The 21,868-nt window shown below is 38.3% G+C and overlaps 2 protein-coding genes and 1 long non-coding RNA gene across 18 annotated transcripts; 1 reads left to right on the forward strand and 2 right to left on the reverse strand.

Moving 5' to 3' along the window:
• Positions 1–1,209: 1,209 nt before the first annotated feature.
• On the reverse strand, positions 1,210–2,989 carry LOC104428455 (probable transcription factor At1g11510). Its single transcript, XM_010041443.3, has 2 exons — positions 2,834–2,989; positions 1,210–2,559 (listed from the first exon to the last, which is right to left on the reverse strand). The coding sequence occupies exon 2, from the start codon at positions 2,506–2,508 to the stop codon at positions 1,639–1,641; it is 870 nt and encodes a 289-aa protein (XP_010039745.2). The 5' UTR covers positions 2,509–2,559; positions 2,834–2,989; the 3' UTR covers positions 1,210–1,638.
• A 4,233-nt stretch (positions 2,990–7,222) lies between these two features.
• Positions 7,223–13,948, forward strand: LOC104428430. Of its 11 annotated transcripts, none has more exons than XR_005548148.1 (17): positions 7,223–7,647; positions 8,313–8,447; positions 8,528–8,766; positions 8,842–8,920; positions 9,033–9,101; positions 9,197–9,371; positions 9,575–9,631; positions 9,817–9,907; positions 9,990–10,088; positions 10,929–11,462; positions 11,982–12,156; positions 12,272–12,395; positions 12,552–12,612; positions 12,695–12,792; positions 12,913–13,153; positions 13,299–13,408; positions 13,614–13,948. It is a non-coding gene; the product is annotated as an uncharacterized LOC104428430 (long non-coding RNA). The 11 variants fall into 11 exon arrangements; XR_005548147.1 differs by having other exon boundaries at positions 13,617–13,948; XR_005548149.1 differs by having other exon boundaries at positions 13,622–13,948.
• A 1,361-nt stretch (positions 13,949–15,309) lies between these two features.
• On the reverse strand, positions 15,310–21,581 carry LOC104428400 (glucose-6-phosphate isomerase). Of its 6 annotated transcripts, none has more exons than XM_018868209.2 (9): positions 21,551–21,581; positions 21,077–21,144; positions 20,823–20,874; positions 20,655–20,735; positions 20,514–20,566; positions 19,925–20,079; positions 19,497–19,761; positions 19,122–19,347; positions 15,310–15,559 (listed from the first exon to the last, which is right to left on the reverse strand). In XM_018868209.2, exons 1-6 carry the CDS (start codon positions 21,578–21,580, stop codon positions 20,037–20,039), a joined length of 327 nt encoding a protein of 108 aa, XP_018723754.2. In that variant the 5' UTR covers position 21,581; the 3' UTR covers positions 15,310–15,559; positions 19,122–19,347; positions 19,497–19,761; positions 19,925–20,036. The 6 variants fall into 6 exon arrangements, with proteins under 6 accessions (XP_018723754.2, XP_039162268.1, XP_039162265.1 ...); XM_039306334.1 differs by having other exon boundaries at positions 19,925–20,098; XM_018868208.2 differs by lacking the exon at positions 19,925–20,079 and having other exon boundaries at positions 15,341–15,351; positions 15,491–15,559.
• Between the last annotated feature and the right edge of the window lie 287 nt (positions 21,582–21,868).

Raw genomic sequence — 21,868 nt, forward strand, 5'->3', positions numbered from 1 at the left:
TTTAAAAATTTTAATACTTGAGGGGTCAAAAATATAAATATACACAAAAGAAGTAATAAAATTGCTATAAATATACACGCACTGGGTCAATTTTTTTTTTCAGTTTTATTTTTTTAGAATTGTTTTATTTTTTTTAAAAGTCTTTTACTCTTAAAGAAGTAATAAAAAATGCTATATATGATAAATAAATAAATTTAAAAATATCATTTCAGCATTTTTCTTTAAACAATGTTTTTTTCCTCTAAGTTTTGTGTATTATTGTAACAAATTAAAATAATGAATGATATTATTTAATATTTTTGTGTAAATTAATTCTAGGCTATAATTATTATTATTATTTATGTATTTATATAAAAAAATATATTTAATATATAACGTGTCGGAACGTGTCGAAATTCTCTATTTTTAATAAATAACGTGTCGACGTGTCGTGTCACGTGTCACGTGTCCGTATCGGTACTAAATAGAAAATAATATCATCATCAACCATTGCTCAGGTCAGCCTAACAAAATTTCTTGAGAAAATAGTGTCGGTTCTTAAGGTCCTTATGATCTTGATACATATTTATGACGCATCTTTCCTTTCTCAGAAAACGATCTTCAAACAAAATTTCATGAAAAATCTCTCCTTCTTTCTCAGGACAAAAATAGCATGCTATTTTCAAACGAGAAACATGGAAGCATCACATACCAGAATGTCTACTAATTTTGATCGGTGGCCACCGTGAAGCAACGAGACAAGATGCAACCTTGCCATCCATATAAGTAAAATAATCTAAAAACTCCCTCAGCCAAGACATACGCTCCTTGATAGCATACAGATAATTTCAAATCAGGTAACCAAACAGTCTGAAAATGAAAATTGAATCACCATTCCGGAAAATTTTAGAAACATCCATAACTATTTTGTGGCTGTTACCCAATAATTGACATGCTCTGGTCTGGCTTCACGGAAAGGATCTAGAAACTTTGCTTTGCTCAATTATCTAATAAATACACAAATTGGTTTCGATTAATTTAAGTCATATTGATATAAAAATTGCTGCAGCATGAAAACCATTATAACAATACAGGAAACATTCAGTCACAAGCAAGTGCACATGTACTCATCCAGCACATGTGATGCAAGACTGCATCAAACAAATCAAGCATAACAAGAATCTATAAGAGAGTCAAAAAAAACAAGCAGCACTCACACTTTATGGCAATTAAACAAAACGATTTATATGCAACAGACAGTCCTCCGTTCTTGGACTATAAGTAATTTGCTAAGCTTCGTGCATCCCAAAAAAAGGTGCAAATAAATGTAAATCGGTAACTCTTGGATCTAATAAGCACCTAAAAGAGGTTAGCTCCATCACCACGGCAATTGGTGAGTAACCAACATCAGCAAATTACAGATGTTGGAGGGAACAAGGATAACAGTACTTCCAATTGCATCCTTCTAATTCGTCTAATATAACTTTACATCAGATTAGAGCTCCTAAAGGCATTGTTAGAACACTATGCCACCCATCAAAAAATCTGGAGCCCAAAAAGGATATACAAAATGATCGAAAATAGTCATCAGAACCATGGTGCCCAAAACAGCATTGTTAGAATGCTATACCACCCATCAAAAAACTTGAAGCCCACAACCTACTTCTCAGTAGAGCGATAATAGGCCTCCAAAATGAGCTTGAGCTGATCTTCAATCACTGCGCATCTCTCCGCCACTATCTGCATCTCAGCACAGAACAATTTACTCCATCTTTCATTCAACTCCGCCCTCTTTGAGGGCTCCAACAATGCCAACCCCTGATTCAAAGATCCCTCGTCCAAGCCGATCCTACACATGTGCGATATGTCATCAAGAAGCTCCTGTGAATCATTTGACTTTGATGCCTCCGACTTTGACCAGGGGGGAGCCACAAACATTCCAGCACCATCAGTCTTCTTATTCTCAATAGTCACACCAATTTCTTCTCTACCGCTAGTGGCATTGCCTCGCATCTCAACACCCCAAATCGTCTTCGACAACTCAAAAATTTTCCCCTCATGAGAATTCGAAAACACCCGATCCTCTCCAACCTTGCCCTTCCCCTTATTATTCCTATACTTCTTCTTAAAAACCCGAACCTTGTTGGCCAATTGGCTCTCCGTGAAGTCTTCCCGAAGTAATCCCTTGACATCATGATAAAATGCACTAACATTTGAGAAGGGGTCCATGCCCTTCTCACAGTAATCAATTATACCCTGCAAAAGGGTTATCTCGTCGTCGTCGCCCCATATCTTCTGGAATGCCAGCTTCTTTGACTCCTCTCCGGCATGTCCAAGCTTTTCTACTTCAACTTGTTTCAACGAAGTGGATGGCACTGTTTTCAACTTCTTCAAAGACGGGGCCGATTTTTGCGGTCGAGGAGGGGCAGGCTTGGGCTGCGAGGGACTTTCCTCATTATTCTTTTGCTCATTGTCCGATTTAGCCGCCGGCAGCTTCTCCTTGACAAGAACTTTACGCTTTGAAGACATGAGAGAGGGTTTTGCTCCGAGGTCTGAGTATGTTTCTTTTTCTTCCAAGTACTGGTCAAAGTAGAGAAATGCGGTTATTTGGTCAGACCCAAGGCTAAATATCAGTATATCCCGTGGAACATAACCAAAGTAGAGAAATGGTTTCTAGGAGCAATGACTGAAGGAATCTAACGCACATTTGGGTGAATGGATGGCGGCTATACTTTCGCGCAATCTCTTTTATTTCAAGCATGCAAGCCTAATCCGCAATCCATTCTAGACGAGGCCCTAGTAACGAACAGGAACTTAGCGATTTGGTCTCAGGCATCTATGAGTCTTTTCTTACCGGAAGAGTGGAACCTGATTGTGAACGGACTGTGGGTCGACAGCTCCCCGGAAACTTCAACCGCAGGTATGATGGCCGTTTTCGCGAAGAAGACAGTTGGCTGGGTTCGCGAAGTTCGCGAAGAAGACAAGAGACGCCTCGGCTGGAGTCGCAGAAACCCTAGCTCTACGCGACGCCTTGGTGTTTCTGACTAGGGAAAGTGACATGCGACAGAGAGGAAGTGAAACTGTGGCCGAGATGGAGCCATCTGCGACCGAAGTTGGCGTGCTCCGCAAGAAGGTAATGATGAGAGCGTGGAGAAACGAAATGATAGCGTATCTATCGCGGAAGTCTTATCGGGCCAAGCCCGTACCAACATACAAAGTGAATTTTCAGATGCTAAAGCTTGTCTCACTAATTCTCTAGGACTCGTTCTTAAAATAGTGTTTATTAAAGAAATGATGAATTTTTATCTATCATAGAAATATCAGAAAAAGAATAATGTAAATCTTGTCTTTTAAAGGAGATCACTTAACTAACATTCTTTTCACTTTGATCAAAGAGAAGAAAAAAAAAAGATGGTGTAAATCATCACGTTTAGAAGTTCTTCATTTCTCACAATTTCCAAATGGAGTCTCTCAATAATAAATGTTAAACTTTTATTAGGTCAATTGTTAGCATAGAAATTCTTTTTACGCATTATGTTTATATATATAATTATGTAACTGAATTCATTTACAAGTCTTCATCTAAATATGAATGTGCAAAATGTTTTCAACATAGGCAACGGACACAATTGAACGAGGTTGACTCTTATGTTCTTTCAAAAGATATTTGGTAACATCCATTGGTCTTTTTTCCTTCTATTTTAGTAATACTTCGTAATTTTAGGTGCTCTTTTATGCCATTGAATGTTTTGGTGGGATTATTTCCAATTTCTAAATATTTGACATTTCTCTAAAGTCTCCCTCTAATTTATGTTATTTAGCCCAAAATAAATTATTTGAAATATATTTTTCATAAAAAAAAATATTTTGAGAAAAAGTAATCAATGAGATCATTTTCATTGTTATTAACAATTTATCTCTAAATATTTTTTGTTAAAAATAGAAATTTTTTTCCTTCCTTCTTTTTTGAATTGATATGAGCAATTATTTTTAAACAAATATAGCTCAAATCATTAAAAACAAATGGTATAATTTTTTTCCAAATACAAGGCAAATAATTTATTTGGGAATATATTGATTTTCATAGTTTACAGTGTGATTGATAGAAGTTTCTGGCTATATGGATGGACTTATCGAAACTATTGATCGCACCTTTTCTACAAAATTGAAAAGGCATCCATTATAGTAACTTAACAAATATGACTTAATATTAAGTGAAAGTTAAATCTCAAATAATAAGCGTCAAAACTAAAATAAAATATAAAAATTATCATGACACATTTCATTAACATCTCTTATCTACGTTATCTACTTTATCATATCATCTTAATTTCAAATATTATTTGTTCGAGATAATTTTTCAACAATAAATATAATGACAGATTAAATGAATTGTCGATTATATTTCATTAGAAATGTCTTTATATACACCGATAACTATGAAAAGAAAAATGTATAGTTATCGTGATAGCCCCTCTTTCATACGAGTAATTGTTATGACACCACTAGCAAATCATCGACCTTTGATAGCCTTTGAGTCCACTAATCAAATAGAACTGGTGTTGAGCAATGTGACTATCACACATGCAAGTGGAATAGACATATAAGTGGAAAACAAAAATAAAGTCATCGAATAGTTTATGAGGATCAAGTTATCGCACGCATGATTTGCCACTATCAATTATCAAGTACCAAGTATTAAATTTCTTTTATGGAAAAAGCAACTTAAACAATATTCTTTGGTACAATTTTCTGGCAAAAAAATTCCAATGATACCATTGTGTTCCTTCTTTTTTACCATAAGTTAGAGACATTTTCCTATATAAGAATGAATATTATCAAATAAAAGGAACTTTTCTTTGTTCCAAAAAGAATACCGAGTAAGAAATCAAGAGACTCAGTTATCTCAATAAGTAATAGAAAGCACTCAATCTTTCGAAATATTAATAACACGTGTTATGAAAATTGTCAAACCATAAAAATAACAAGTATATATAGTACTGCTGCATGTACATGCCTTGTCATGAATATTTACATAGTCGGCATTGTGAATAAATACCCAAAAAGGAAACGAGACACAACTTGAAAAACACTAATTAGAGTGAGATAACATCCACCGTGATTCTATTTTAAAATTTTCTGTCATTATCTTCTCACGTACCCAATAAATGCATTTAATAGGGAGTTGAAGTTTCATTTTTAATTTTTTTACATTCAAATCTTCTTCTTTTTTCCTTTTTCTCCTTTATTAAAATACTGAACATTCCCCCGAGGCAATGCAACTGAAATTGGGTGCAATTAAGATACATAGCACTTGGTCTTGAATTGAAGTGCTCCAGCTTATATAAAAAATAAGTCTAGGTCTATGTTAACACCTAAAATTTGACAACTTAATCATCTATTTCTTGCATAGAAAAATTAGGCCCCTAAAACAAAAAATAGAATTAAATTTATATGTGCATTTTATAATGATTTTCTTCATTTATAAAGGAATTTTAACAATGGGCTTATCCCCCAAATTTTTTTTTTCAGAAAATGTTTATTATGTAATAAATTGGATTTTTTTTATTATTATTTCCTTTTAGCATGTAAGAGGTCTTTTTGGGAAATTGGAGAAATGATTTATGATCTATGTTCAATTATTACACCCTAACTCTAGTCTAGGGAATCCAAGCCTAATCAATGTTAATATCTAAATCATTCATTTAGGTAAATAGCATTGGGACAGGGCTAAATATGTTTTTGGGGTGTTAAAGGGCTAAATATGTTTTCTTCTTTAAACCACTCCCTTGCCCTTGAATATGTGATTCGGCCATCGAGTTCTAAACTTCCATAAAGAGTATATTAAGTTCATCTGAATTGAGAAATTGTGGAATGAAATTGCCAAAGCTCTTGCGTTTTCCAGAACATTTAATGGAAATGTGTGGCCATCAATTAAATATAAAATAGAAGGAAAAAGGAGAGTGGAAGAGAGAAATTTGTTGGAAATTGTACAATTAATTAGAAAAGATCAAAAGAAAAAGAAGAGGGGAAGAGAGAGATCCAGAAGTTGGAGAAGTTGGGAGCGGGGCAGGATGAGAGGACGCCTGGTCATTTTTTGCTTCTGCTTTTCTCGCTGAGCGATGATCGTACTTTCAACTGTGCGAAGAGATTCTTTGATATCTTATGTTAGGGAATTCCCACTGTTTATACACATGCCTAGTCTAAACAGTGCTGGGCTACGATAAATACCGTTCAGCCCGAAGAAAAGCAAAAACCCCTAGGCACCCATGAGCCTCGTTCGCCTGTCACAGTGATCCACTTCAGCTTTCCCCGCATTTCTCTGATGCAGCGCAAAGGAAGGTCCTTTTGTCTCTCGTTTGCATCAAATCGTACCGTAAGTGAAGAAGAGGAGAAAATATTCAGTGGTATGTGCGCGCCACGTCATCCGCAGATGTGGCGCGCACGTTCCACTCAGCTGTCGACACCTGTCGTGTGGGACCCGCTGGAAAATGAAAGGATCCGCTCAGCTCGGATCGGCTCGGCTCGGCTCGTTGGCAGAAACAATGTCAGGTCAATAAATGCTTTAACGCTCCCGCCCAAAAAATTTCTCACTCCTCAATTGAATTTATTGGCTTTTTCTCTCTCTCCTCGCAGAGAACAAACAGAGAAGGACCGTCTGTTTCCTTCTCCGCTCATCCGGTTCCGGCTCCGCCTCTGCCTCCCAAAAGCCTCGCCGGTCGTCGCCTCCTTCAAGAGCCTCGCCGGTCGCAGTCGGGTCCTCACCCCTCCGCCTCCGGCTGTTCCAACGTGGAGATCGAGCACAAGGTTTGTGCTCGCGTTGGTTACTCGGCAACTTTTGGACCTCCGACGAACGCGTCATCAGCTCCGACTCCGAGTAGCCCGAGGTCTTTGGACTCTATGTCCTCGAGGTCGATGGTCGGGACGTGAGGGCCTCGTGCTTCTTCTGCTCCCCGCCTCCCAAAAGCATCGCCGGTCATCCGCCGCCGACACATTGCCCCCTCGAGAGCCCCGGCGGTGCAGCTGGTTCCCGAGCCCCCTCGCCCTCGCCTCCGCCTTCGACTATTTTCAACGCGGAGATCGAGCACAGGAGGAGAAGAGAAGAGAAGGACAAAACCACCCCCTTCCCTCCCCTCCCGTAACCTAAACTCCTCTCGTGGTTCCGGACAGCTTCATCGATGCCTTCGATAGTTGTGCCCGATTCAGCTCAACCCCGAAGAACTCCAAATTGCTCGATGGCGGCTTCGCGTCTTCGGCAGAGTCGGACAAGAAGCACAAGAAGGAAAAGAAGAGCGGCAGTAAAGGCTCCGAATCCAAACAGCCGAAGCTCCCGGAGCATCAGGGGATGCGAAGAAGGAGAAGAAGAGGAAGGCGCTGGAGCTGCGCGAGGACGACGAGGAAGACAAGAGCGAGACCAGCTCCGAGCTGGTTGACCCCGAGAACTTGAAGGGGAAGAAGAAGAAAAAGAAGAAGGCGAGGTTGAGCGACGGCAATAATAAGGTGGCTCAGGAGGAGAAACCCAACGCTGTGTTGAATTTCAAGATCTCGGACAGCTTGAGGTTGAAGTTGAAGGACAATGGTATCGAGGCGCTGTTTCCCATTCAGACCATGACGTTTGATATCGTCCACGATGGGACTGATTTGGTCGGCCGTGCCTGCACTGGTCAGGTATGAACATCTTTTTATTTGAATTTCACAGGATTGACATGTTGATGGTCGCGTGCTTGTTTGAAATCTGCTAATTAACTGACAATTTAGAGAAGTGAATGGTCTGGATGTTGGAGTAATGATAGTGTGTGATGCGGAAAAGGGTCACGAAGCTGACATATATGAAAAGAGAAGCAGGTTTTATCTGCTCTATGAGTAGTGAATGGTTGATGTATGAGCTTGGTGAATATTGTTTTAATTAACAGCACGACAGAGCAATCATGGTGTAGAGTGTAGCAAAGTGCACTTGGTTCGTGAAATGTCTTTCGTGCATTTCTGGTCCTAAATCCCCGTATTTCGCCCGATTGTCATTGCAAAAGTCAAATTCCGACCGATCTTTTCAGGCATTCGAACCTACAGCTGGTAATTCGACCAAAAAACCTACAGCTATATAAGTTTTCTAGTTTGTGGCAGAGTCATCTGTACATTAGTTCATTGGTGTTATTTGACATAAAAAAACCAAAAGTGGCGTGAAGACTGTTTGGCCGCAGTTGCATTTCAAGTTTTTTAAAGATGATTGGCTGCTAGGAACATGAGTTTTCGAACTGGTTGCTCATTGCTGTAGTTGATGGGTTTTAATTTTTGAGCACTGATTATCACCTTGTTCACTGTGTGAATTGTACCAGGGCAAAACTCTAGCTTTTGTCTTGCCCATTTTGGAATCTCTGACGAATGGGCCTGCAAAAACCTCAAGGAAGACAGGATGTGGTAGGCCACCAAGTGTTTTGGTGCTTTTACCTACTAGGGAATTGGCCAAGCAGGTATTGGAATCAAGCTTATAGAAATAATCTCATCTTTTTACAGAGATAGATGTCCGACATTGTTTACTCTATTATTTTAGGTGTTTTCTGATTTTGAAGTTAATGGTGGAGCAGTGGGCTTAACATCATGTTGTTTGTATGGTGGAGCTCCTTATCATGCTCAGGAGAGCCAATCGAGGAGAGGGGTCGATATAATGATTGGAACACCTGGCCGTGTGAAAGTAACTCATTGAATTGGAAGCTTATTTGGTAAGTATTCACGCAAATCATTGTGGGTCCTAGGAAGTGTTGGCGAGCCTATCAATCCAAGTGCGTGGAGGTACTGAGCTTTATCCTAACTTTCTAATGTAGATAATGTTTCAGTAGATCCATAAACCTGTGTACATTTCTTCAGGTGGTTTTTCAATGTAGTCGGGGATTCAGAGTGCCCTATATCTGACACTTGGTGGCAAACTGAAACTGGTGGCTTCATGGTACATTTTGTTATTTGTTTGGGTTTATCATGTTAGAATTTTTACAAAGAATGCCCACAATATCCACTTTATGGTCTCAGTCTGATTCCAGTGATGCTTACCTTCCCTGCAGATCACACCATTATCTGGTGCCTGGCCACAGAAACCTGGATCTGCTACTTTTCTTTTCTTTGGGGTTCAGGTCTCTAAACTCTTTCATTCCCTTTGACTTTTGAACAACTTAAGAGCCTTTCACAAGGTGTCTCTCCGACTAATTTCCACATTTGTTTTGTGCAGCCTGTCATAGTGGATGAAAAGGGGGTTGAAATTGAAGGTGAGTGTAGTGGATACCTGTGCATTAAAAGTTCCTGGCCTGGGGCATTTTGTACAGTCTATGGTGATCATGAGCAATACGAAACAACATACTTCAACCATTCCCAGGATACTATTTTACTGGTGATGGCTGCAGCAGGTTAGTTGATACAACTATTAAATTATTGCTTGAGGTACTTGCATTATGCCTGGGTTCTTACTAGGGATGTTTATACAATTCCTTAACTTGAATGATAATCTTGCGCTTCTATATCTTTGGAAGGTGTAGTTATGGTTATATTTTTTGCAGCATAAGCTGTGCAATTTGATTTCCTTATTTTTTAATTCGCTCAACCCATTCAGGGACAAGGATGGTTACGACTGGCTGACTGGTAGAGTTGATGATGTCATCAATGTCAGGTGCTACATGAATTTCTCAAGATCTTCTCTTTTGGTACCTTCATTCAAACATTTTTTATGTGCTCATACAATGTGGCTTTGTTTTTGTTGAGAAACTTCGAAAGACCAATTCTTTTCCTTCTTAAAGCACCCAGTGCCTTGAATTCTGGACTAGTTATCTGATGATGCTTCACTTGCCTCTGCAGTGGACACCGGATTGGAACAGCAGAAGTTGAATCTGCTCTTGTCTCGCATCCCAAATGTGCGGAAGCTGCGGTTGTTGGTGTTGAGCATGAGGTACTTTAGAGAGGACTAAATTGATGATAAAATTTTCATTGCACTTGCTTTAAATGCTAACAAATCATGTTTTTGTCTCTAGGTGAAAGGACAAGGCATTTATGCCTTTGTCATTCTGGTGGAAGGTGAACCTTACAGCGAAGAACTGAAAAGAGGCCTCATACTCACCGTGAGGAAACAGGTTTGCATCCCATCAACAGTCATTTCTTTATTTGAAAACTAATTGCTCTTGCTTTCTTAAACTCCCCAAAGTGACTTTTAGACAACATGCAAGTTCTTGACAGAGTAACCTCTTAATGTGATGATAATTGTGATGGATCTCATTTTCTTTCCACATGCTAGTCCCACTCAAAACAAATATTGTTGAGCCTCTTGTTTGCTTACTCCTCTGAATCTGTCCTTGGGCTTTGCAAACAGTGCTTAATCCGTTCTGTCATTACCATGGGGCACTATGCTTAAGATCTCACTCATACTTCTCATTTGATTATTAGATGCCTCTAATTTCTAATTGATTCCCTGGTGACATCTAATGATTTTGATCTTAGTTATGTGAAAGTTATTTGCATATTTTGATTAACAATGAACATATTCATCGCATGGAGCTCTATCTCCCTTCACTTACATGAGAGGTGTAATGAGAATGATCAAACAGTGGGACACATGCTAAATGGGCTCTTTTGGCTGATGGATCACGATGAACTCGCCGCATCTAACGCTTTGCCGATATCTTTTCTTTTTGGTTTCTTCCTTTCTTCTGAGCCAAAGACAACTATATTATCAGTAGGATCTGTAATCCTCGCATAACATTTACTACAGTAGCAAATATAGGGCCAGGTTCCAGTTTATGTTCCTGGGCCATTTTATTGCCTTCATTAGGCTTCAAAATATATTGGTTTTTCGTCCATGAACTAAAAAATAGGTGAAATCTATTTTATAGCCCATCTTGTTTAACTTGTGATAGGAAATTCATAAACATAACTTTCGACTAGGCAATCTGATTCATCTTCTGTACGACTTCTAGATAGGAGCATTTGCTCCGGGATCAACGGTTGAGGAAGGGGATACTCTGGGATTGGCAGCAATTTTGTCAGCTATACCTTTCTGTCAAGGAAAATTCTTTTGTACAGATATGAAGTTGTCAGAAGCATCCACATCTTACTAGAAGCTGGTGCATGGAGGCCTTTTCAATCTCTCTCACCAAAATTCTTTGACTTAGCCTGTCTTGGTCCATCTCTTCAGGTTTTGCATAATGCGAGTTGTACAAAATCCCTTGTCTTGAGCTCATAGATATCCCTGAGGAATGTATTATTTGCTCCTGGATCGAGATGAATCGGCTGTTAAATTCTGGAGTTTGTAGAAGTTTTTCAGTCTCGAGCTTACATGGCAAGCTTTAGCTCGAGGCTTTTGTCCCCAGTACTTAAGAACAGTCCTGACACTCAGAAATATGATAAAGAACAGAATTCAGTAGCCTTGGAGGTCTCAGAGACTACGCCAGGAACAATGTAGTATCCAAATGCAAGCTGCAAAGAGAAGCCAGGCACCTCTTCCTTCACAGGTAGATGGAGCTTGCTTTTTGTAAGGATTCTTCATTGTGATGATATTACAGGTCAAAGGTTAGATTTGTTGGAATTTTGTATAAATTGGTGCCAGTGCTATAGCTTGTTCAAACGTTGACTGGATTTCTTCCAGAAAGAAGATTGTTGGGTAGAAGTGCACTTGGTGTCTTCTGATGTGACTTTCACATTTAGTTCCTTAGCTTTATACTAATAATATCCTGGTTGATCCTCTTCATTTTTTCGTTACAACCGTAATGAAGTTATGGAAACTGGTCAAAGGAAAAAGACTTGATGGTTGCTGCTTTAGTGGCTCTTATTTGTAAAGGCTTTTTTGCTTGAGATTTAATCCTGACTAGCATTACTACACTATTATTCTTGACCTAGCAATTATGATCAACATGCTTTACTAGAGTTACTTTCCTCAGGGATTATTCCAAGTGGTACCGCATATGTTTCTGGTTTGCTCAAGGACTCGTGGGTTCATCCTTTTAATTTCACATGCATGTTTGCTTCTGAAGGTGAATGATGATTGGATAATTCTTGACAAGACAGTTGCTGATCAAGTGTCTTTGTGGAAAAGCAGCAATGGGTTCACTGATGCATTGGTTCTGGACCATGTTTGTTCAGGAGAAACGTGTTCTTATCATCAAATTGGCGATGTCTTTGTTTGTGAGAAGACTGGAAATGTTCAGGGTAAAATACTTTAATTGCTAACAATGACAAGTCTCTTTAGTATATCCAATTTATATGTGTCGTGCAGGAATGTCTTTCCTAATGAGGTTTCCTTCATCATCGTCTTTTCTTTCAGTCTGTGATGAGACGTGCAGAGAAAACTGTTATGGATCCTGGCAATGAGCTCTTGGTTTGCAAAATATCTGGACACTGTTTAAATAGGTTGCTGTCAGCTGCTGAAATGGAGACTGATGCCATGAGTAGAACGTCTTCTTTCAACACTCCAATTTCTTAAAACAGAGTCGTTCTTTTATCTATCTAGCCAGGATCACAAAATTAACAGCTAGCTGTCGTTCTCGTAGAGTAAAATCTTTGAGGCAACTGATTTTTTCGCTTTTTCACATGAAAAATTTCAGGAGCAGCAGCAAGGTGGTGTGACAGATGAAGCTGAACCATTCATGGGACCTGGTCGATTTGGTAACTAGTTAACCGTTTCCTTTCTGTTTTTTCGTTAGCTATGATTGACACGTGCCTCACACTTCATGCTTGTGTCTCGCAGCACGAGCTTATGTCTTGGGATAAAGAGAATTAGATGCTGTGTTGAGGTTCTGCTGAGTTTTGGGGATGGAACGTATATGCCTTGATCCTCCTCTCAAGGTAGTTCATAGCTATTTGAGGGGTCTTGCCTTGAGTTAGATGTGTTAATTGCTGTCATTTGTCTTATCGTACTTGATTGAGATAATTTAGTTGTCTCATTTTATGGTTTTCCATTTCCAGCGGATTCCACTAGGGAAATTGCAATGTCCTAAGTGCCGCTCGAAAAGTGATTCAGTTGAGCTAATAAGCCATCTCGATTCCAGTTTGAACCGAGCTCGGATGAAAATTTGTGGGTCAAGATCCGAGACATTGTCTAGCACGGAAAAAGTATCTCAAATGCTTGGTGGCTCCCATTTTCCAAGCAAGAGGTCTTTGAGTGGAGGGAATTCTGTTGTAACACCTGAAGTTCAGCCATTGGAAGGTAAGCCAGATCTGTCCCCAGGAGAGGAGCCCTGGATATATTTTGGTTGGTAGTTCTAAGTTGATGGTTTCCACGTGCAAAGGCACAGGGAAAGTCCTTTTAATTGAGGCTTGATGATATATTAAAAATTGATTTTGTGGTGCAGAAGGTTTCTGGAGAGTTGAAAACCCCACCCGTAAAGCCAAAGAAAAGAGACCGTCATGTGAATGACACACCAATGTGCATAAGCGGCACCGCCAGAGTGAATTTCAGCAGGTAAATCTACTTATGACCAACTTTGTTGTTTGATTCTGGTGATCAATCTTAGAATCCATCTTAATTCATTTGACACTTTTCTGCTTTTCATGTTGATCGGGTTTTGGGCTATCGTGTTAGAGGTAATGATGCAAGTTCATTGTTTTATGTTTCTGTATGTATTGTAGACATCCTTAATTATGTTAGTTTACTTGTTCTATAGAAGCAGGACAGACATCAACATAGTACTTCCAGCAAAATCAACTTAGATGCAGGAGATGGGTGGACTCGTTGATGATAGACAAGCTGATATAAGCATTGACAGTGACATCAAACTGCACAATCTGAATGTTTTTCAATGGTTATTCTCTTATCGGCTGGAATTTTAATGGTAAAGCTGGAGGAAGAGTAAAAAACTGTATAACTTGGTTGACGACATTTTATCTTTCTTCTATTGAGGTTGAAAGACGTGTTTTGAGCAGGTTCGTCTATGTAGACCTGCTGTGTATAAAGTTTACTTATCAGGTTTAGTTCAAATGCATTACTGTTGTTCCTTTTCAAGTGCTGAACGTATTCTCCTCTGTTTTTATCCTCTAATTTTGCAAGAGGAGCCCCATATCTAGTGCAGCAGCTATTATTTATATTATACCAAGCTGGTATGCCAAGAAAGAGGATCTAAAGAATTTCTACAGCTTTTGAGTGTTTGTAGATATACAAACAAAATCGACATTAGTTAACTTTCAGTTAGTTTTGGAAATCAAAACAATCTTCAATTTTTAATTATTGTTATAAAGAATATGGTGGTTTTTAATTCTCACTGTTTGTATTTGTTGGAAGATATCTTGAAAAGTTTGTTATTCAAACATCGAAATGCTGTGTTCAAGTTTTTTTTGGCCCTCGATTACAGAATACCAGTGTCATAGCAAATACACTGCTTCGATTTCGCATGATAATGTGGGCAAGAAGACGCAACATTATTCAACTCTGACGAGATGTTGGTTTAATAAGTTATAAGTCTGTTCACTTTGGTCCTTTACGCTCTCAATTCAGCTGGTTAAATCTCATTAGTAGTCTCCATACCCATTTTTTCCTTTGATTGGTCATCATAGTAAAACTCAATTTCACCAAGTATGTTTCTGTGCTTGAAGAGATAAAACTCTACACTCTACAGTCTCATGGTCTTGATTTCGATTAATATTAATCTATAAGAAATTATGCACAAATTAGGCAAACTATATGCGCATTTCCCCTTTGTCCTTTTGAAAGCTTGGCAAAGTTTTAACAATGGCTTTTCATGATTGCTGGTATTGCTCACTATGCAAAAAATTCATCACACTACAACTAGCAAATGAACCCTTATTGACATAGAAAAATTGTGATATTTTGATGATACGATATATATGATACAAGCTTTTAGTCTCATACAGAAGAACCTTCTAAAAGCTTCTAAAAGCTTGGAGAGATAGAACAAGGCAATCGAAGAAAAGAAAGGTAAATGCACCATTTGACTTGATCTAAAGGTGATGTATTGGACAGAGCCACTCAGCAACCTCACTCTGGTTAAACGCCCACACTAACTCATTTTTATGCTAATCTAGCACCTGCAACATTTGAGTATGACGAATGTACATCAACTAACACTATAATCTCATTTTCTATGACAAAAGCTTTACACAGAGGTGTCTTAATTTGTCGATTCGTCCCTATCTTTGTAGTTTCATTACTCACTATCCATAGTCAAAGTCTACAAGAAAAGAATTTAAGCCACCATCTGCAAAGCACCTAACGCTTCCAATCCCATGAAAGAATTGTGATTTCCATATATTATCACTCCCCTGCCTTGAATTTACTGATCAGTGTCAGTCTCGGGATGACCTGAAACAGTCCTCAGACAAGACTTTCTGAAACAGTCTCCTCAGACAAGACTTTCTGCATCAAGATGAAGGGCCACAACCTCATGTATTCTGCAATAAAAACCATCCTCAACCACTGAACATGGTATCATTGCTTTTTGGAATGGACAGTAGCACAAATTAATTCTCATCTCTAGAGGTGAACATAGGTACTGCAGATCAGCTTTCATCAAGCTTAACTACGACTCACCCATGGTCACATGATAACACATCTGTCGAGTGAAAGCGCCATTCAATCGTCCATGAAATAAATTTCTTCCTGAAACATTTAAAAAAGCACAGTTCATAGATGAGAAACTACAAAACTATTCCAAAATCACATCTGCACTATAAATCTTCTTAAGCAAAAACATATTTAAAGAAGAGGGCTGATAAAGGCGGAAGTATTAGCCAAAAGGATGGGAATGTCAAGCTCAAGTAGACCGAAAAAATACTTACAAAATTCAATGAGAATCATTTCTAAAAAAAAACTGACATTTACGGACACTTTTAATTTGTATATCCAAAGCGTGACCAAAGAGTCAACACCTGATAAGTCTTGCACTTCCTAATCTCATGGCAATAAAATAACTTGCAAATGAGATTAAAACCTAAATAAGCAAGTTAGATAAGTTCAACCATGCTTGTTTAAGAAATGTTCCTGATCGATGAATGTAATTGCATAGAAGGAATCACTTCTTGATAGCATTTTCTTAGTTGAATGATTGATTCCAAATATTCTTAGGAGTTGCAACTGTGATCCAGATATAAACCCATATAATGAAGATTCAGAGACATAGAGATAGAAGAGCTGATCTTAACCTTCGATAATACATCTTTTATCATCAGATAGCTTGATTATTGACTTAAGGAGAAAAAAGATGAGAAGGAGATCACATCATCATAGGTAGAGTAAATACTGACATTGTTATCACTAAATCCCTAGAGCAAGATCAGGTTTTAAAGATAAATATTTAATGCCTTCAGAAGGACCCAGCTGATATAATGTTGTATACCCCAGCCAAGAGAATGACCCCACTCAAAAAAAGGAAGTAACTGATAAATAGAAGAAGAAGAATGCATAAAGCCTACCACAAAAATCATCTACACCTATTGTGCAGAACTTGTAGCCATCTTACAAAATCGATAGCATAGTATATATAGTCCACTCTAAGGTCAAGATTCTGACATCACACCTTTGCTCATATCGAGACTGATTTCGGCCCCTTTTTGACAGTCCACTTGGAAGGAACAAGAGTTTCGTTCTCCTACTAGCAGCTGCACGCCGGAGGTTTCGGAGGGGAAACGGCAACTTAAAATAAGGATGCACACTTAATTTAGTTCTTGTTCTGTGAGCTGCTTCAGTCACCCTCTTCACTTCCTCGAGCAAATTATAGTCTGTCCATCATGAATTTCAATGAATTATGAGCATAAACAACTCAAGAATAAATGAAAGATTCTTAAAAAGTAAATATGAAAACAGAAGTCTTAACCACCTACAGACATGTGTCGATATCTGAGTGGTAGATGCGCACCACGTCAGCAGATGACGTGGCGCGCTCATACTACTGAATAATTTCTCGATTTAAAATAGGATATTCAAATTCACAGGAAGCCGTAAAAGCGAACCTTCAAAGTCTAATTCATCGTCTGAGTCACTAACTGATCCATCTTTGTAATGAGAACTGAAATCATAATGATCGTTCACTGCAGAATCTTCATCAAATGCATCTTCCACATTATCATACTCATTCTTTTCGCTGTCAGCAGTTTCTAACGCATATATATCATCAATACCATCACGCGTGTCTTTTGGGATCTCCCTACTTTGTTCCTCATTATTATTATCTCTTGCAAAGTCTTCCCGCTTTCCTTCCCTGTCTTTTCCCTGTCCAACGAGAAGCAACAAGTTGACCCAACTCTTCCTTTGACAGTTCGTCAGCATTCTCAGATGCGTCATCTCCGTACAAGTAATAAAACAATCATTCACGAGTTCTGGAAAAGCCAGCTAAAGTGAGATATCTGAGATCATTTCAAATTCAAACCCACAAGAACTTCAGAAACTCCATAAAAATAAAATGCTCTGCATTGGGCAAGAGGAAGAAAAGTAAGATGCAGTCATGTAGACACCTCGAGTAAAGATATTCATTCTCAAACCTATTGTATCTACTTGATGGAAATTACACTGAGAAATCAGATTGTTCTTGCCAAATTTTGAGAAAAAAGCTGCATTTTCTATTAGAAGTCAAAAGTGTAATCAGAATATATTTTTTCATGCTGAGTTAAATCTAACAGAATTTTCCATGACATGTGAATTATGTTTCATACACTGCCAATGGCAGAAAAGGAGTATGCTTAACCAATTCATCTGCAAGGAATGATGTCAGAGAAAGCAGAGATACCCCAAGCATCGAATGGGATCATATTACATAAAAACACGAGACAAGAGGAGTCCATTAATGAAGGTGATGAGGACGACTATAATTTCTATGGCCAACACGATTTCTATCAGACATTCACTTCCGCCAAGCCATAACATTTTTGCTGCTATGATTGACTGAAATCAAAGTTTGGTATGAGAACAAAAATTTCATGCATATCGCTTCATTGCAAAGGCAGTACTTGTGGTAAGCAAAAAGCATCTACGACATAATACTTGCTTATGATTGCACCAGATTTAACCAGAGAAATCTAAGGGTTTGCAGTCACATTAAAGCAATAAAAGCAAAAGAGTTGAGAAAAAGTACTTCTGCATCTATATAACTATTAGCCACCTTGCTTTCAGCATCAACAATAGGTTCAGATGATACAATTGACTCTTCCTCATTTGCCGGTGTTAAAAACTCATCTTTCTCTTCCACAGCATGCTATGCAGAACAACAAATGTCCAGATTGTTGGAATCATGTTGACTACAGAGAATCAATTGTGTGTACTGCATGATTAAACTTTTGTTGACTTGCCGTAATTCCCTTATCTTGGACTCCAGTCGATAGATGATCATGTTCTGCTGCCAGCTTTCCCCTCAGCTTCTCTTTTTTTCCCTCTCTTGTTTTTCTTTTCTCATTCGTTCTTTCTCCCCTGCTTTCTCTATTTGTTCTTTGCGCTCTATATTTAGAGATGAAAAAGCAACAAACTTGGGTCGACACTGACCTTCCTATCTCCAAGCAATGGGCGTTAAGCTCCCGGGATCCTTCTCAATGGTGGATCTGACTTCATTCTTGGATCACTGTTTTGACTGGAAACACCCCAGAAGAAAAACGAAAAAAAAAAACAATTAAATAAACAGGCAGAAAGTAACAAAAATCTAATCATTATTTTATCATTCAATTACCATGGTAAATAGACATTGCATGAAGTCCAGCTTACACTTATTAGATGGTGTCTGATTGTCTTCTCAGATATAGATTGTTTATCATCAATCAACTCAGACAACTCAAATTTCTATTAAGGTGCCGCCTTTTAAGCATAAAGATGGAGACATCTATAGGTTGATCTATAATGCATGGTCATAGGCTATGATTTTTAAGTTAACAAATTCGCGAGTCTTGAAACTGGAGATTCCCTCAAACGTCTGGGGAAATATAATCTGGAAAGAGTCATCCAGGCAGTGATCCATGGAGCTGTACATTAGCAAACAGAAACATCTCCTCAGCAGAGCCCAAGCTCTGAGGGATTTGGGATAAATAGAAAATTTGAAGCAGCAAAGCGAAAAGACAGTCAAGCACTTTGGTCATGGAACAAGACACTCCACATTGACATCTTATTAATCTAAAATGCTATGTACTTAAATGCCAATGAATAAAGAACTAGTAACTTGATTTTTTAACACAGGAAAACATACCCAGGCTTAACATGACCACTAAGCGCAAGATAAGGTGTCTTCATTTGAGCTTGAGCTTCCCTCATCCTCTATGCAGACAAAGAAGGCGTGTCTGAATTCTTCATCTGCTTCAACTTCAACTCTTCCTGGTATTGCTTCATGCGCTTCTCTTGCTTCATTTTGCCAGGCCCTTTTCCATGAAATTTATGGGAAAGCAATCGGAAAGCTTCGCTTCCTTTGGGGTTAACTGTTGCAAACATTCAAAACAAGAAGATTGGCATAAAAACATCAAAGTAATGAATTGGCATTTCTTTCTCAGAGGCAAAAGAAATTATAATGGACAATTTAGTATTACAAGGCTTTATGATTAATATCTTTTTTTCGTTGAAAACTTACTATTCGGCCAAATTCATCTGCCCTTTCAATGCGGATCTCTTTCTGTCCATCATCTGCAATGCCTACGAGCTTGCTTTCTTCTTATCCATGTTTCTACCACCCCCCACTCAATAGTTTCTTTAAGTGTTCCCCGTTCCTTAAGAGCTGATAGTTTCCATCTTAGACAAGCTTGTTATAGTAAGATACCTGGCCTCACTGAGTACAGCCAGAACCCGTTTATGATGAGCAAATACTTCTGCTGCTGCCTTTTTCCCAGCTTCGACACCTAAGAATTTCAGTCGCACATCGGGGCCAAGAAAAAAAAAGCCAGTTGGACGAATTGATTTAATTTCTTGACTCAGAAGGCCACACATATTCTCAACAGCAATAAGCCCAGAACATATAGCAACCATCTAATTTAAATAAGCATTATGAGGTAAACTATTTACCAGGTTGATGATAGGCATTAATATTAACTAATGAGGCGAATATCTCAACTGCTCGCTCATACAATGCTATAAGAGCCCCCACTGATCTAGGGGTCACTTCTTCAACGGTGACTTATAGACTCACGATCATTGGCATATAGAGCATAGCCCATTCCCTACAAAAGTTCACCATATCTAAAAGAGATCAATTGCAGAAAACAACCGAGTGACTATAAGTAAATCATCCACTGTACTCATGTCTCCTTTCCAAGAGAAGTGTGAGATCTTAAACTTCAGAAACAATAGACATAACAACTTCGACTATTGCTAGAATCTTCTTAAAGGTAAATATTAGTAGCTCTTATTGTAAATTAACTTGAAGCATTCCAAACAGATAGTCACCACAGGTAACACTAGGTTCAAGCTCCCAATCATGACCAGGTGGACTCTCACAAAGCACTTCAATGAATGTTACGAAGATGTTGTGCACACCCTCTCTAAGATGTTGTTTGTAGCTATATCGAAATTAGACAATAACATGCATCAGGAATAATCATGTCACCAACATGTAAAAGTAATAGTGGCATTACTTTATCAAAAAATAACTTACGCATGCTGATCTGTGCTTCCTTTATTCCCATAAACAGTAAGCCCTTGATTGACCTGTGAAATGAACAATTTGAGATTTAACATTTTGGAAACTACAGATGGAGACGGAACTCCCTATTTTCACCAAAAATTAAACACATACCCGATTGCCATCCAAATCAAATTGTTGCAGATACCAACTGAATAACAGAAGGCTGTCTTTGTAAGGAAGAATTACCATGTCCTGACAGCAGCAATTTAAAAAGTGAAACAATTGTCAATGACTGCAAACTGAAAGGGAAAAACTTTCAAAGACTGATAGTCACCTCACCTTGCGCTTTTTCGTTAGAGGGTTGTAAGATTGAATTAGGCCATCATAGAACCTGTAAAACAAACGATCAGGAATAGCAATAAAATGACATAAACAACCATTACTGCTGTAGACCATTATTGGAACAACAGCAGCAGCCAGCCATCACTGAAGGAACAGCAGTCACAAGTGAAAGAAGGAGATGAGGATTGACAAATAACATGCTCAACCAAGACAGAAATAAAGTATTGCTAGTGAATGTCTAGAGTGCTCACATCTCATCAAATGGCCACCAGGCCTTTATTCTAAGTCCAACTAATCCTTCAGCGAGCACTCCAGCATCCTGAAAATTATTAAGAAAATACATGAGTACATAAAAATTTTAGAAAAAGGGCACAAAGATTAAACCACGTAGTATTACAAAAAAGTAAGAAAAAACGTGTCAACATTATCTAATTACTGTAACCACAAAATTCAGCGGAGCTTTTTAAACTACTTCAGTTTTACTACTACTACTATACTACTACTACTACTACCTAATAATAATAATAATAATAATAATAGCAGCAGAAGCAGTTCCAGTACTGTTTGACTATTGTATCAGAAATGTTCAATAGAAACTTTCTGATATACTTCAGTATTTTAATTGAAGGGAAAAAAAAAGGCTTTCTAATTAAGAAAAGATAATAAAAATATAGCACTGTACCAATTAACATAATCAGATTATACTGCAAAAATTACGATTATACCTCTAATACGGCATTGTTATAATTGCTCATCTTTCCCCACTACCAGGAGCTTTGATTTTTCCCGGCAATATCAACAAGGACTGGAGCTTCCTCATCCCGAGCAACAGTGCTCTCACCTGCACCTGGCTCAATATTTAACAATTGCTGCATTCTTCTCATTTTTGAGGGAACTTTAGAGGCAGCTGAAAGATTGTGTCCATTCCCAAGGACCCTTACACGACATATTTTTGCCTCTCTGCATATAGCCAAGAGAGGTCATAGCCTTCATCAGGGTTCATCAACTTGTTAGATTTATGTTCCCTTTTCTTTGGAAGTGCC

The sequence above is a fragment of the Eucalyptus grandis genome, chromosome 2 (genome assembly GCF_016545825.1).
Source record: "Eucalyptus grandis isolate ANBG69807.140 chromosome 2, ASM1654582v1, whole genome shotgun sequence".
Lineage (NCBI taxonomy): Eukaryota > Viridiplantae > Streptophyta > Magnoliopsida > Myrtales > Myrtaceae > Eucalyptus > Eucalyptus grandis.